The sequence below is a fragment of the Corvus moneduloides genome, chromosome 2 (assembly GCF_009650955.1).
Source record: "Corvus moneduloides isolate bCorMon1 chromosome 2, bCorMon1.pri, whole genome shotgun sequence".
Taxonomy (NCBI): domain Eukaryota; kingdom Metazoa; phylum Chordata; class Aves; order Passeriformes; family Corvidae; genus Corvus; species Corvus moneduloides.
Window position 1 is genome coordinate 26166060 of NC_045477.1, and position 14178 is coordinate 26180237.

Consider the following 14178-nt stretch of genomic DNA (forward strand, 5'->3'; position numbering starts at 1 on the left):
GATGGGCTGGGGAGAGGAGGAGGGGAGGGGGTGAGTCAAAAGGGCCTCCTGCATCGATGGGGAATAATACGAAAGGGAAACTCCGGCGGGCATGGGACGACCCAGATGGACAAAGTGCAGTGAGTCAGCTTAGTTAATGGGCTGCATTAAAATTAAACAGAGACAGTGTTCCTTTTCCAAGCAGCACAGTGACTGCAGAAGGGCTTCGTGGCCCCTGTGAGAAGGTGGTGTGAAACAAAACCAGGGAAAACCTTTCCCTCCCTCGCCGCCCCATGCTCAGCAGGTGTAAAGTGGGGCAGCCCTGCTGTCCTCCCCCTGCCTGGGTTAACACAAGCCAGCTCCCAACTTCCCTGCCACCAGCCTGCATTTCCATAAAAGGGATGATGATCTTGTCAATGTTGCTGTAAATCTGATTTTTTTGTACATGGTTGTGGCTCTCAGAGAGGTGACAGCCGCTTACCAGCTGGTCACCAGCACAAGGAAGGACCCGGGCAGTCTGCAAGACCAAGTCAAGCTTTAAAGAGGAGGATGATAATAAAATGCATGCCTCCCCACTCCCACCCCTGTCAGGAGGAGGATTTATACTCCTTCTTACAAAGGACTAAAGTAGTCATTTAGGCTCTGCTTCAGCAAAGCACCTGCTTAATTGCTCGCCTTACTTCACTGCAACTGCAGAAACTGGAGCACATGGTTAAGAACATGCTTAGAGGTGCTGCTGGGTAGGAATAAACGTAATTATATGCTTAAACATAAAGAGATGTTTAAGCACCTTGCTAAATCAAGGCCTTGCACCTGAGGAAAGTGAAAGGAAGAAGGTGACAAAGCAGAACAGAAGAGCAGCTTTTGGAACAACGAACTATTTTAGGTTCTCCATTCTACAATTAATGAAGATGAATGAAAATCCTCGTTACTTGGTGACTGAAGATGAAATGATCAACCACTGAGAAAGAGCTGTGTGGTGATGTATTACACAACTGAATACCTTTAACTGGCAAGAAATATGTATACTTTCCTGCATCTTCCCGTTTCTTCTTTATATTGATTAGGATATGAAGGATATGTCCTTGTTCAGAAAGGCATGGCAATGTTTGATTTCCATTCTGCATACCTAAAAAACCATTAACCAAGCTGTTAGTGTTAGCTCTGGGCAAATTTACACCTCTTCATATAAAAAGCAACCAGGCCATTTAACCAAGTGCTGGACTGATAGCCCCAAACCCTCATGTGATGCGCTGTAGCAAGGCTCCCAAAACAGTCTGTGTTTGGCACTGCAGAGTGTAATTGCCTAGCCCCTTGTGGTGTTCCCACTAGGAAGGTGCCAGCAGAGAAGGCAGCAGCAGTGCCCATAACCTGCCCTACAAGGTGGGTACCAGGAAGGTGGGTCAAGCTCCCTCCTCTGTGCCTGGCTGAGCTGTTGTGACTGTCACCAAAAGGAACTATTCAGGTTGCAGCTCTTGTCATGGGAATATGCGCTCCAAAGAGAGTCTGGAAGACACAAATACGGCTTTTCTGCACTCCTCTTGAATTGCCATAGTTTGGATATAATTTAGGAGACATGCTAATTGCCCATGATGATGGACTCACAGAAATTAACTATGCAGGGAACATAAATTACTGGGTATTTTTTACCTTCAGGAGAAGTAACTCTTTCTCTCAGCTCAACTTCACAGTTCTTTATTTCAGAGGCAAATAATTCTCACAAATAAGCAGAAAGAGATCCCAAATTTGCATAGCTTGCAGGTAACTGGGATGAAAGTGAAGAGCTTTCCTCAAGCTTTCCACACATTTCAGGGAGGACTGCCACGGCAGCCCTTTCTGCAGACATCCATTTCATAAACAATACATTTTTGAGAAATGTTAATTACTCTGGAAATTCAGTCCAGAAAAGATGAAAGATGAGCTATAAACACTGTCCTCTCTCAGTTCATGGACCAAGGCTTCAGACATACCTGTCTCACAGACATGTAAGCCCCCTGAGTGATCTGCTTTAACAGATGTGTTTATATATCAAAGAAATGTCACCTAAATCAAAAGTATTAGCAGCCTCAAAGAAAGTTTTTGCACATGAATTAGCAAATATCTGTCTCTCCTTCTCTAAGGGTTGGATAGATCTGTGTAACAGAGATGAACACCAAACTATACTCATGTACCTGCAGCAACACATAGCCATGACCCCAGCTGGACTAATATCACACTGAGTCTCTGGAGCAGCAGAGCTGCAGGAAATCTTGCAAAACATGCTTAGTACTATGTGAGCCCACAAGCTGGGGATAAGTTATGGTTGACTGAGTGGATGATTTGGTGGAAGAAATAACATGGGACATGGCAGGAGCTGGAGGGACTCAAGAGGTGGCAGGAGACAATCAAAGCCAGACAGCGACAGCATGCTCATGGCTTTGGGACAAAAGGTTAACTATGCTCTTAGTCAATTCTTCCTATAAAATACTGTGTAAATAACTGTAGCTGCATGCAATCTTATATTTGCTGCACTTCATAGAATCATAGAATGAGAGAGTGGTTTGAGCTGGAAGGAATTTTAAAGCTCCTTCAGTTCCACCCTCCTGCCATGGGCAGGGATGCCTTTCACTAGACCAGGCTACTCCAAGGCCCATTCAGCCTGACTTTGAACACCTCCAAATGAAGGCCACGAGGATGGTGCAGTGCCTTGAGGGGAAGCCTTTGAGGAGTGGCTGAGGTCACTTGACCTGTTCAGCTTGGAGTAGAGGAGGCTGAGGGGAGACCTCCTTCCAGTTACAACTTCCTTGAGAGGGGAAAAGGAGGCGCAGACACTGATCTCTTCAGTCTTGTGACCAGTGACAGGACTCAAAGAAACAAGATAAAACTGAGTCATGGGAAGTTTAGGCTGGATAGCAGGAAAAGGTTTTTCATCCAGAGGGTGGTTGGACACTGGAACAAGCTCCCTAGAGAAGTGGTCACAGCACCAAGCCTGACAGAGTTCAGGAAGTATTTGGACAATGCTCTCATGCACATGGTGTGATTCTTGGGGTGTCCTGCACAGGGAAGGAGTTGGACTCCATGATCCTTGTGGGTCCCTTCCATCTCAGCACATTCTGTGATTGTATATGGCAAGGGTTGCCTCCCACCCTTGGCTCCCTCAGCCTCAAACCCAGATGCTCTTGGGAAGTTGGAAGTTAAAGCTAAGGGAGGGAAGTTAAGTGTGTGGCAGTGCAAACAAACTCACTGATGGGGCTGAACACCTCTGCACAACTCCCTGGCATGGCTCCTGCTAAAAAGGCAGAGCAACAAGTACCTGCAGCTGGAAGGCAGCATGCCACCTGTTGCTCTCCTTTCAGTTTTGTGCCTGTGGGCTTGTTGTCTCTTTGTCCCTTCAGATCATACCGAAACAAAGTCCTCCTCCTCAGTACTTCAGGGTCCTCAAGTGTGCCCATGTCCCGGGCCCCCACTAGCCCTACATCTGTCCCTGTGCCCCCCCACCCTCCACGCCTTGCCCGTCGCCCACATCCTGAGCATGAAAGCCAGCCGGATTAATCCGGCACAGAGCACATTGTGTGTGAGTCATGACAGGCTCACTAAGGCGTGCAGTGCTGATAAAAGGCAGCTCTGATGGGCTCTGTCAGGGATCCCGGAGAAACAGCGTGGAAAAAATCTGCTAACCCACATCCCAGCCTGGCAGCCGCAGCCTGGAGACAGCCAGGCACCGAAGGGAGCGCGGGGAAAGGGTTCTGATCCAGGCTCAGCCTGTGGGGAACCCCTGGTCCCAGGCATGAGCTGGTGCTTCCTGGGGCTCTTGGGTCATCCAAGAGTTTGTGGGGCCAAAGGAGGGCTGGTGCAAGACCCCAGTCCTGAGGCTGAACTCTGGGATAACCTCCCTCTCCCCAGCTGGCCAGGGTACTTCGGGACTTAAGAAGCTTTAGAAAGGGAAGTCCGCCTGATCCTTCTGTGCATCTTTTTGTCTAAAACTTCCCTCTGGATAATTTTCTCAGTTCAGTTTCTCACAGCTGTGGACCACAAGGCAGCTTTTTTCCAATCCTTTGCGCTTAGCAGTGCTGCTCACAGAGGACCAGCAGGAGAGATCATGGCCCAGCAATACTCAGTCCCCTCTGGTGTGCTGCAGAACTGCCTCAAACCACCAGGAACCCGTGGTGGGTGAAATCCTGCTACAAGCTGGTGTGTAGCTCACTGTAACACTGTCCCAAAAGGTTAACAACTGTGTTTGCTGCAAACAGGGTTCAGCCCCAAGCCCCAGGCAGTTCAACAGCTTGCCTGACCACAGAACTGGAGATAATAGGGACCACAGCATCAGGGATATTGTGGAGAAATCAGGATAACATTAATGTGCACCACTGAGCTGGGAGGAGTTGCAGCCATGGGGTCTGTGTGGAGGGGAAGGCAGCAGCAGCAGATTTCAAAACAATCTAGATAAATTGGAGAATTGGTCTCAAATCAGCAGGACGGAAATCACACAAGAGCGAGTGCAAAATACCACAGTGAGGTGTTGGAACGCAAATGCAAAATGGGGACTAATTGGATAAAGAGCCCTGCTGCAGGAAAGGCTCCCAGGACTGCAGACAAAAAATTAGTCAACACTGTCATGCTGTTTCAAAACAGGCGAGTCTCTTGATGGGACCCATTAATGAGAGATTCACAGGGCAGGCATGGGAGAAAATGACTGTGCTGCAGTTGGCCCTGAGGACGCCGGGCACAGCACTCTCCAAACTGGGTAAACAAACTGGGGAGCCCTCCGAGGTGCAGGAACAAGCTCGACAAAAGCTTTGGAAAACATAATCTGTGAGGGCAGATTGAAAGAATTGGGTTTGTTTAGTCTGGAGAAGAGAAAACTAAGAGGGAGCATTAACAGCCCTTCAATACATAAGGGCTTGTCCTAAAGACTGCAGAGCCCAAGGGAGGAGCATGAGGAGAACTGGGGTTGGTTTGCAGCAAAGATTTAGGCCAACAGAGCAATAATAGGGAAACTTTGGAGCTGATAAGGCACACTGCAGATTGCAGGGTGCAATGTAAGTGGAGCTGGAGATACACTTGTCAGGAAGGGTTCAGATACAGCAAATCTTGCTTCAGAAGATGAGGGCATCTATGAGACCATAACCAAGCACTCAGTGCTGCACTCCTTCCCTGTCCTGCTCCCCAAGTGAATCTGCAGCTTTAATTACAGCCCCTTTCTGACCTCCAGCAAGGCAAGGGAATAGGATTACTCCAAGGAGAAAGCTATAAAGTGATCATCCATGTCCCTTGCCTCCCCACTCAATTTGCCATGCTTGTACCAAATAATAACACCCATTCCAAAGACCTTACTGTCCAAATAGATGGGACAGAGGAAGATTATTGCCCAGTAAAAGATGTGGGGGTAACAGAGGACTGTATCAGGAAAAGCTGAGAGAAAGGGACCTGTTTAACCTGGAGAAAAAAGGGAATCCTGGATATGCAGGAATGAACTTGCAGTATGCAATTAGCTAAAGGAAGGTAAAGAGAAGACACAGCCAGTCTGCTTTTGGAGGAGGCCAGTGAGAGAACAAGAAACAACAGGCACAGGTTGCAACTAGAGAAATGTTCCTTGAAGCTGAGGAAAAAAAGTCTTGTCTGGAAGGATATTTCATCACTGAAACAGGTTTCACAGAGAGATTGGGAAATCCTTATCCTTGGAGATTTTTTCAAATTGAACTGGACAGAGTCCTGGACAACAGAACCTAAACAACACAACCTGTTGAAAACAGCCTTGCTGTGAGCGGGGGCCAAGGTTGGAGCCTGCCAAGGTCCTGTCTCACCTGAGGTGTTATCTGACAGGTATACTGTACCACAGAAGCTACCTGTGCACCTGAACCCTGCCACCGATGCTCCATACGGGATCCTCTCTGCCACACTGGAGCCTCTTCAGACAGATATTTCTGCCCCTTTGCTCCATGAGCCTTTCCTTGGTCTTTGTGTTCTGCAAAGCTGAATCCCCACGGTTCCCATCAGGCCCCAACCCAATGTAAAGCCCTATGTAATAACAACATTTCTTGACCATGATTCACAACAGTAGCTACCACCCAAGTTCTTGGCTCACTGCGTAGCCCAATATCTAATGGCGTTCAGTTCAACCCAATATTATCTGCATCCCCACCCCCTCCCACTCCAGTTTCAGAGCCTGGCCAGCACTGAGCCCGTGCTGTTCCTATTCACAAACCTTAAGCACCCTGGCTGCTGCTTGGAATGGAGAGGGAGCACTTGGAGATGAACTTTTAGTGCTGCAAGCTCTAGGGAAGGCTGAAGTCCTTGCTTGTCTGTCACTGATTTATTGATGCTTCCCGAACTGTGGAATGCCAACCATACATGGAGATCTGCAGAAAGAAAGGATTTGGATTGAAGGAAAGAGAGGTCATTGCAGGCAAATCAGACACAGGCACCAAGAAATTGTTTTGTTTTGTTTTGTTTTCTGTGCTGCTGCAATGAATGTAATAAATGTGCATCTGCTGAGCTGTTTCTACTGACAGAGTTTTCCCTTGTTTCAGACTTGGCCTGAACTCTTCTTAGTAATCCTGATCTGCAGTGATCTGCCCAGCAAGAGTATGTGTGCATATGTATGAGAGAGGGAGAGGCAGTGCTCATTCCCAAAGCAGACATTTTGTTCATCCTCTGCCAGCCATTTTTTGGATCGAGGTATTTTTTTCCTTCATTCTTTTGGGTCATAATGTAAGCATGAATTTGAAAATGATCCATAGAAGTAGGATTTAATGAGCCTGTTGACATAGTAATACACCAAAATGAAAAAAAAAAGCAAAAATCACATACACTTTCTCTAGACCCTCCTCTCTACAAATGTGGGTTCTTTTTTTAATTGAAAGTTAATCTATAGCAAGCACTAGAGAAAAACATGTGTTCATTTCAGAGACTGCAATCTGTAATCGTTCTTTGTGAACCACTCTAACACACATCTTTTGTGCCTTCTTCTTCTCTTCCCTCTCTTGAGATGAAGCAGAGCTCTGGTTCAGCAGCCGGCATCTGTCACTGATTACAGCGGCGTAAGGTTTTACCTCTGAGGAGCAGAGGGGGAGCACACGGGGATCCTCAGCGTGTGTAACTGCACACAACTCTGCTCTGGCACTTCACACACAGTCACTCCTCCCTTCTAGGTTTGCTCTTCCAGACCTCCTCAAATCAACCCTCTCCTCCATTAGCCCTCTTCACACATCATGCCCATGAGACAGATCCTGTTGATCTGTCCCATCCCAGGACCAGAGCTGAGCAGCACTGACTCGACGGCACATCAGACAAAATGCACTTTGCTTTATACTTTGGGTTAATCAGACTAATCCAGCACTTTGAATCCAGCCTGCTGTGGCATGGCCAAATGCAGCATCCATATTAGGCTCTACAGCAGACATGCTGTCGTTGGATTGAGGTTTCTGAGTCACGCTATTGAAGCCACACTCGTGGCAAAGCATTTTATTAATAACTTTTGTTGCAGAACTTTATCCCAACAGTCTAAAAATGGTACTACTCATAATTGCACTTAGATCTTGAGCATGGGGTTATTTTGTAGTTTATTTATGTCAAGTGGGTTTGGGTTTGGTTTTTTTTTTTTGCCATTTTAAACTTTCTTCACTGTAAGCTGAAGGCTTGCTCCTGCCCTGCTTTAGTTGCTGGAATACAGCTCTGTTTACTGAAGCAGGTTTTTCCCAGATGGGCAGACCTGAGGGTTAGTTCTAGTTCAGGTCTAGGACAAGATGGCTAACAGAAGCCAGATAAGTGGAGACAGCAGGTCACAGACACAGCTGACCAGAGCAGAGACTCTACAGAACTCAAGACACGTTGGTTTGAGTATGGCCGGTGCTGAGGAGGCTGTAAGAAAGAAACAGATTCTTGCAGCACAGCAGCAGCAGGCTGTGGGTGGCAAAGTCTGTGTAGCACCTTCCTGCACTAAACTTGGACCTAGTCTCTGGAAATCTCTCACATTCCCCTGGCAACGGATTCACTTTCCAAAACAAAATGAACTCAAACAGAATCATTTCCTGTGAATGAAGTCGGGATGGAACATAAAACCCAGGCGGGGAAATATAGATGTGTGACATATTTGAAGCAGCAGAGAGAATGATTTCATCCAGCATCCAGCTGACTGGTAAAGAGTCAGCCGCCCCGAGGAGAAAGCCATTAACACACAAACACATTTTATGCTGGCCAAGGTGAGAAAGGAAGGGCTGTAGGTACTGAGGTGACAGCTACTTTAGGATCAAAGGAGAAGGCTGAGAGGAAACAGTAAAACTAACTTCAGATCTGTGTGGGGGAGGCTGTGTGAACAGAGGGGGAAACTTAATTAAATGTGGCAAACAATGACTATATTTTCTGGGAAAGGAGCAGCAATGATTTCACTTCCAAGATACTACACCTGAGCAAACATTATCCAAAGCTGGCTTCAACTAGGACTTCACTGCCAGTATGGTAATGCAGATCTAACCTTGACTTTGAAGGCTAAGAAAAGTAACTGAGTGGGGAGACTTTAGTTTGCCAGTGGTGCTCAGTATTCCTTCCCTCTCCAGTGGAGTAGCTGGAATGGATAATTGCTGGGCGTGGCAGGAGATGTGGCTGTCTTATTCATGCCAATAATTTCTGACAAGACCTAAAAAAAGAGAAAGAAGGTGGCACCAGTGCTGAGGTGAGTGACCCAGAACTTCTGCCAGGTAAAATTCAGTAGCTAGTACAGCTCAGGGAGAACACAGGAGCATCAACAGCAGAGGGTGGCCTACAGGTCACCAGGTGTGGGCCTCATCATCTTGACAAGTGTCCTGCAAACCATCGAGCCAGGAAGAAACTAGCAGACTTCAGGGGATTTTTTGCACCCAGCTAGTTGCTGGGCTAGGAAGGCAGCAAGACACACTGTGCCCAAGCAAGCTCTACACCAGTGCAGAGAAAGGAATATAAGTACAAGAAAAGAATAGATTGACTAGAATGCCACTGTTGACCTTGAGCATAAAGAAGACATCTTCACAGAGTGAAATCTAGGCTGATTTTCTAAGAATTAATACAGAAGCATAGCAAAAGCCAGGGAAGTTAAAATCCAGAAGTCTTTGGGGGAAAAAAAAAGAAAAAGAGATGTAGAATTATAGGCTAATTAATTCAATTTCAATTACAGGAAAAATTCTGGAATTAGTAATGAAAAAAGCTATTTGTAAGAAATTGGAATGTAATGGGATGAGTAACAACCAATAGTCTGGTCTTGACAAACCCATCTAATTTCCTTTTAAAACAAGCAGACAGACCTCACAGGACAGTAAGGAGAAGCAGATGTCAGTATCTTGACTCGAGTGGGTCCTTTGACACTGTCTTGCATGAAATTCTCATAAACCAGCAAGGAATGTGTGGTCTATCTACTGCAGAGCAGACACAGCACTGGTACTCAGGAGGCTGGGAGCAGGACTTCACTCTCCACAGACAGGAACCTATTAAACAGAGATGTACAGGTCTCTCTCTGTCTCCAACTCCAGTCTGTTGGTGACTTGGACTGTGGACTAGAAGAAAGATGATTAAATTTGCAGAGTGCTCAAATCTGGAAGGATCTGCAGGGACATCAAAGACAGGATTAGATTTTTTTTAAAAAGCAAACAACAGCCTGACAAATTCAAGAAACCGTCAGGGGGAAAAAAATGAAAGGACGTAGTAGGAATCCATACGAGGGCCCAAACTGAGGAATAACTGACTGCACAAATATGGACATGGAACTACTGGAGCTGAGGTTTAATGCAGATTAAAACCTGAAGTGTTTGTCATCAGTGCCATGCTCTTGGAAAAAGAAAAAAGAAAAAAAAAAAGTGGGCTAATTAAATACAATCCAGACAAAACCAGGAAGCATCATCAGAGTCTAGAGAACATGATCTGGGAGGAAAATCTGAAAGTTTTGGTAAAGTTTAGCCTTAAGAAAAGAAGAACTATAACAAGCACAGCAAGTCTTTAAGTTCATGAAAGACTGCAACAAGGGGAGAAAGACACCAGTCACTTCTACCTGCCCAAAACAGAGAGGTTCAGTAATAATAACAGGCTTAAACTGCAGCAAGAAAGGTTCAAACTTGATGTCACAAAAATGTTAGGGCAAATAGATGGAGGCAATGCATAAAGTGTCCAGGCATGAAGCCTCCCTAAGGGGAGAGCTTCAAGAACGCTGGGTAGCTGTCAGCAATGACAGCGGTGTCCTGCCTCAGGGGTTTGGAGAGGGAGCAGAGGTTTAGGTTTAGTCTGCATCTCTCCTGGGGGAACTTGACTGAGGGGAAGGGTTGGGAAGGGTCCACTGTACATGGAAGGCCTTGTTAGGAGTATTTACTAGGACAGGAACGGAGGAATACTAGGATGTTTCTCCTTCTTCCTTCCTCAGTCTGCCCCCCAAAACTTCCTTTTCCCTCTGCACAGGGCCTGTTTCCACTTACTCCCCTTTCAGTCTCTCGTCTGCAGCAGGTGTCACTGAGCTTTCTGCACTTCTGCAGCTGCTGCTGAATGCTTGAGGATCAGGAGGTGTCCATCCAGACCAGCCTTGTCCTGGGAAGGTGAAGGGTGCAAGGCTAGATAGGAGACCACTGAAAAGCCTGGAGGTAGGGCTTGCTGCTCCCAGTGCCACTGGAGAGATGGGGTGAGGAAGCAGCTATGGCTGCTGTAGAAGGAAGCTCCCTGCAGCCAGCATCTCCTGTGGTGACAGGAATGGAGGGACAGGCCTGCAAGAGGTGACACACCAGTGCTTCGCCTTCGTGGTCCGTGTCACCACTGGTGCCTGTCTCCTCTGGACTAAGCAAAGAGAATGATGGCAGGTCTGGCACCTGAGCACTGCCTGTGCTGCCTGTGCCTTAGGGCATGTTACACATCCCAGCATGAGGGGCTTCCCCACAACAGCCAGGACAGCAGATGTCAAGGCCAACCTGCACCTTTAGCCTGATCTCAGCAAAGTTCCTACCCTGGCTACAGGGCAGCAGAGGATGACACTTTGGGACCTCTGAATTGTGCTTCTGTTATTTGGGATCAGAATACAATTGTTCCCCACTCACGTGACGGTATAAACTCAGCGTTTCAGCTGCTAAGTGCCCCCTGAATCACTTGGAACTGCATGTATCTGCTATACACTAGGACCTACAGCACACTCTTAAAAACCCCAACTCCAATAGTGAATTAAAAGCTAGTTCCTTAAATATTTAGCTTTAATAATGACTCTGATGATCAATAGAAAACTTGGAATAAGATTTTCAACTCATGCAAACTGGCTGATTTAGATTTTATTGAAAGTAACAGCGCCAGCACGTCAACAAAGCAACCTGGCCCTATGAGCTCACAAAATCCAATCTAAATCATTTACTTTCAAAGAAAGATTAGTTGTAAGTGTTTTCCTGGCCTTCTGAGTGTTCACAGATTATTTGTTCAATGGCGGTTTCATGTGCATTGCTAATTATTGCTAATAATAATTTTGCATTGCACTAGCAATTCATCAGAAATGCACTTGTTAGTACATCAGCATTCTCTTTCCTTGTGTATTTTTACTGGCAAAACCCATCTCTGAGGATTTTCATTCAGCTGAACACTGGTGATATACATAGAAGGACCAGGAGCTGCCATAAGAGCTGCTATGTGCAGCACGCTATATTCCTTTGGGTCAAGTCCTCTCCTAGTGTCAATCAGCATTAAAAATAGAGCGAGGCACAGTGTTATCACAGATGTAGAAGACTTGTCAAATAATCTTCGTCCCACACTCCTGCCTTCCAGGCCATGTCCAGAGCACATGGCACAGCCCCTCCTGCTTCACCCTTGGCACCAGCACTGTACACTTTGCTACCACGTGGTTCATGAGCCTCGACTCCTGTCGAGTCCCCATCCCCTTGGCGAGGATGCCCTCCCTGTGTGCCAGGACAAACAAGCACCTTCAGCCAAACCCCAGTGCAGCCAGGGAGAAGTGACAAATGTTTTCTTGGTGGAAGAAGCAGCCCCATTGTCAGAAATCAGAAGAATAATTTCCTGGTTACAGTAGCCTTCAGATACATTGATCCAACTTCAACCCACAAATAAAACAATGGGAGTGATATATTGGCTATTCTGTTTCGGTGACTGAGCACTCGAGAGCAGGAATGCAGCTCCCAGAGGCACGACACAAGGACTTGAAGAGGTTGGCTGTATTTTCTTCCACTTAAAACTGGGAGAGGTGAATAGCTGGTGAAAGTGGGGAGGAGATTGATGGCTTTGGAAACTGCAAGGCCCTCTTGCTATGTGGGACAGCTTTGGTACAGAGAGTCAGCTTCAAGCCTGACCTTGCCCTCCCTGACCTGTCAGTAACCTCAACCCTGACCTTGGAAGGACCACCCTTCTCCTGGAGGAAGAACAATTTGGGGAATAGTGGGAAAATGTGAGTGGTGATCAGGTTAAGATTATTTTATTTTCCAGGAGAAGACAGGCTGTGAGGCATGCAGAAGCTTGGTGTCCTTCTCATGCTTTGGTATTCAAGGTACAGGAACCTTGTGGTGCTCATACAACATTAGCTCCAAACATGGTCTATCTCATTACACTTCTGCATGGAGTGCCTTCCTGTCCGCTCTGCTGAATCCCCATCTTCATTGCATTTTGGATTCCATCACAGCAATCAGACCACATCCCTGATGGAATTTGTTGAGTCTCTCCTTCTTCAAAAGTCATCAAGATTCAAACCAGGCTCTTTCCAGACCCAAATATTTCAGCAGCATGAGCCCCAAACCCATCTTGTAGCTCTCTGCTTCCCCCTGCAAGATCACCCCCTTCCCTTGGAGTTGCCTCCCCACTGCTTTCCCTTTCTCCTAACCAGCCATCCTTCACTGTCCTGTGTCTATAAAACACTCAGTACACACGGCAGCCGAGGGGGAGGGACCGAGGGGCTGGTGGAAGCCACTCAGATTTCACATTTATTTAAGAGCCGTGGCTGTGCTTGTTTGATTTATCTTCACACATACGTTTGACAGATATGGTCTCATAAAAACTCCACGGAGTAAAAACAGCAGAAAGGCCTGCAGCCATACTGCGTCAGCATTCCGTCTGGCTCCAGCGCTAAGCACAGATCAAGCTCACTGCAGCTGGCAGCACCCCTCACTTGGGAAACTTTTGAGTTTGCAAAGCCTGAAATGCAGAGTGCTCAAGTGTAGCTGGTCCTGAGTTTCCCAGGTGTCTGGGCAAAAAATGAAAAAGGTCGTGATTTTCTCTTATCTTGAAAAGTCCCACTGCATTTCACATAAATTGCTTTGTTCAAATAAACTTACATTTAGGTGGCTAATCTCATCCTTTCCCCAAATCCTGTGGGATACAACAGTGTTCAGAATATCTCAAGAGAGTTACGGTTTTTATAGCATTTCCAAAAACACCTCTACCAAATTGCAGCAGTTAAGGAGTAAACTTGCTTCACCCTTACCTTGCAAGGGCCTTTTAAGCTTGCTCTATTTGTATTACTCCCAACATTCCCTTAAAAAAATGAGGCCTTATTTAATGAGTCAGATTCATACTGTTGTGGTTCTGATAAATACGTTTTCATTGGAGCGGAATTGTAAAATTTGTGCACAAAGCAGCTACTATATAGTTTGGGTTATAGGCTCCAAAAAAGCACAGCCCACTTCAATATATGCATATTTCACAGTGCTTTTTTTAAAGGGGAGCACACCTGAAACTCTCATTCCCAGCATCAGGAGAGGCAAAGTGAAATAGCTGTCAATAAAGTTGCTGGCGTGCTAATGTTGCTCGAAGGTAGGACTCCAGCTGCATTCAGGTGGCTTTTTATTACGCGTATAAATAACAGCCCCGCCACGTCTGGGAGCTGGCAGCACGGTCTGCAAGAAGGAGCTCAGAGCTGAGAGTGAAAGGCCCTGTGTTCCAACCTGCTGCCGTGGTGGCCACTCCGTTTCTTTATACATTACTCACACATATGAAATAACGTTCCTAATGCTTGTCACGCAGAGATAAGACAGATCTTGCTCTGTTAACAAAAGCAAATGTGAAGGCCCATGAAACGGGCCCACAATTATCTTGGCTGGTTAAAACCACTGGATGAGTAGGAGAAATTGTGACTGCTTCTCTGTGGGCAGATATTTGTGGTCCTCTCTCTCATTAGGGATGATTTTTCTCAGCTATAGAAATGTCACCTTTTCTGGTTTAGATAGATAACTAAGGAGTATGCAACAAAGTTTTGGAAACCTCATGTTTTCCTGACTTGGGATAACCTGT

The 14178-nt window shown here is 46.4% G+C and overlaps 1 protein-coding gene across 1 annotated transcript in view; it reads right to left on the reverse strand.

The window, feature by feature from the left end:
• Positions 1-5961: 5961 nt before the first annotated feature.
• The window catches only part of LOC116439268 (protein spire homolog 1-like), a 30962-nt gene continuing 22745 nt past the window's right edge, over positions 5962-14178 (reverse strand). The window contains exon 15 of the mRNA XM_032098572.1: positions 5962-6317. Within this exon, the coding sequence (XP_031954463.1) occupies positions 6272-6317 (46 nt within the window). The 3' untranslated portion in view covers positions 5962-6271. The remainder of the gene's footprint in view (positions 6318-14178) is intronic.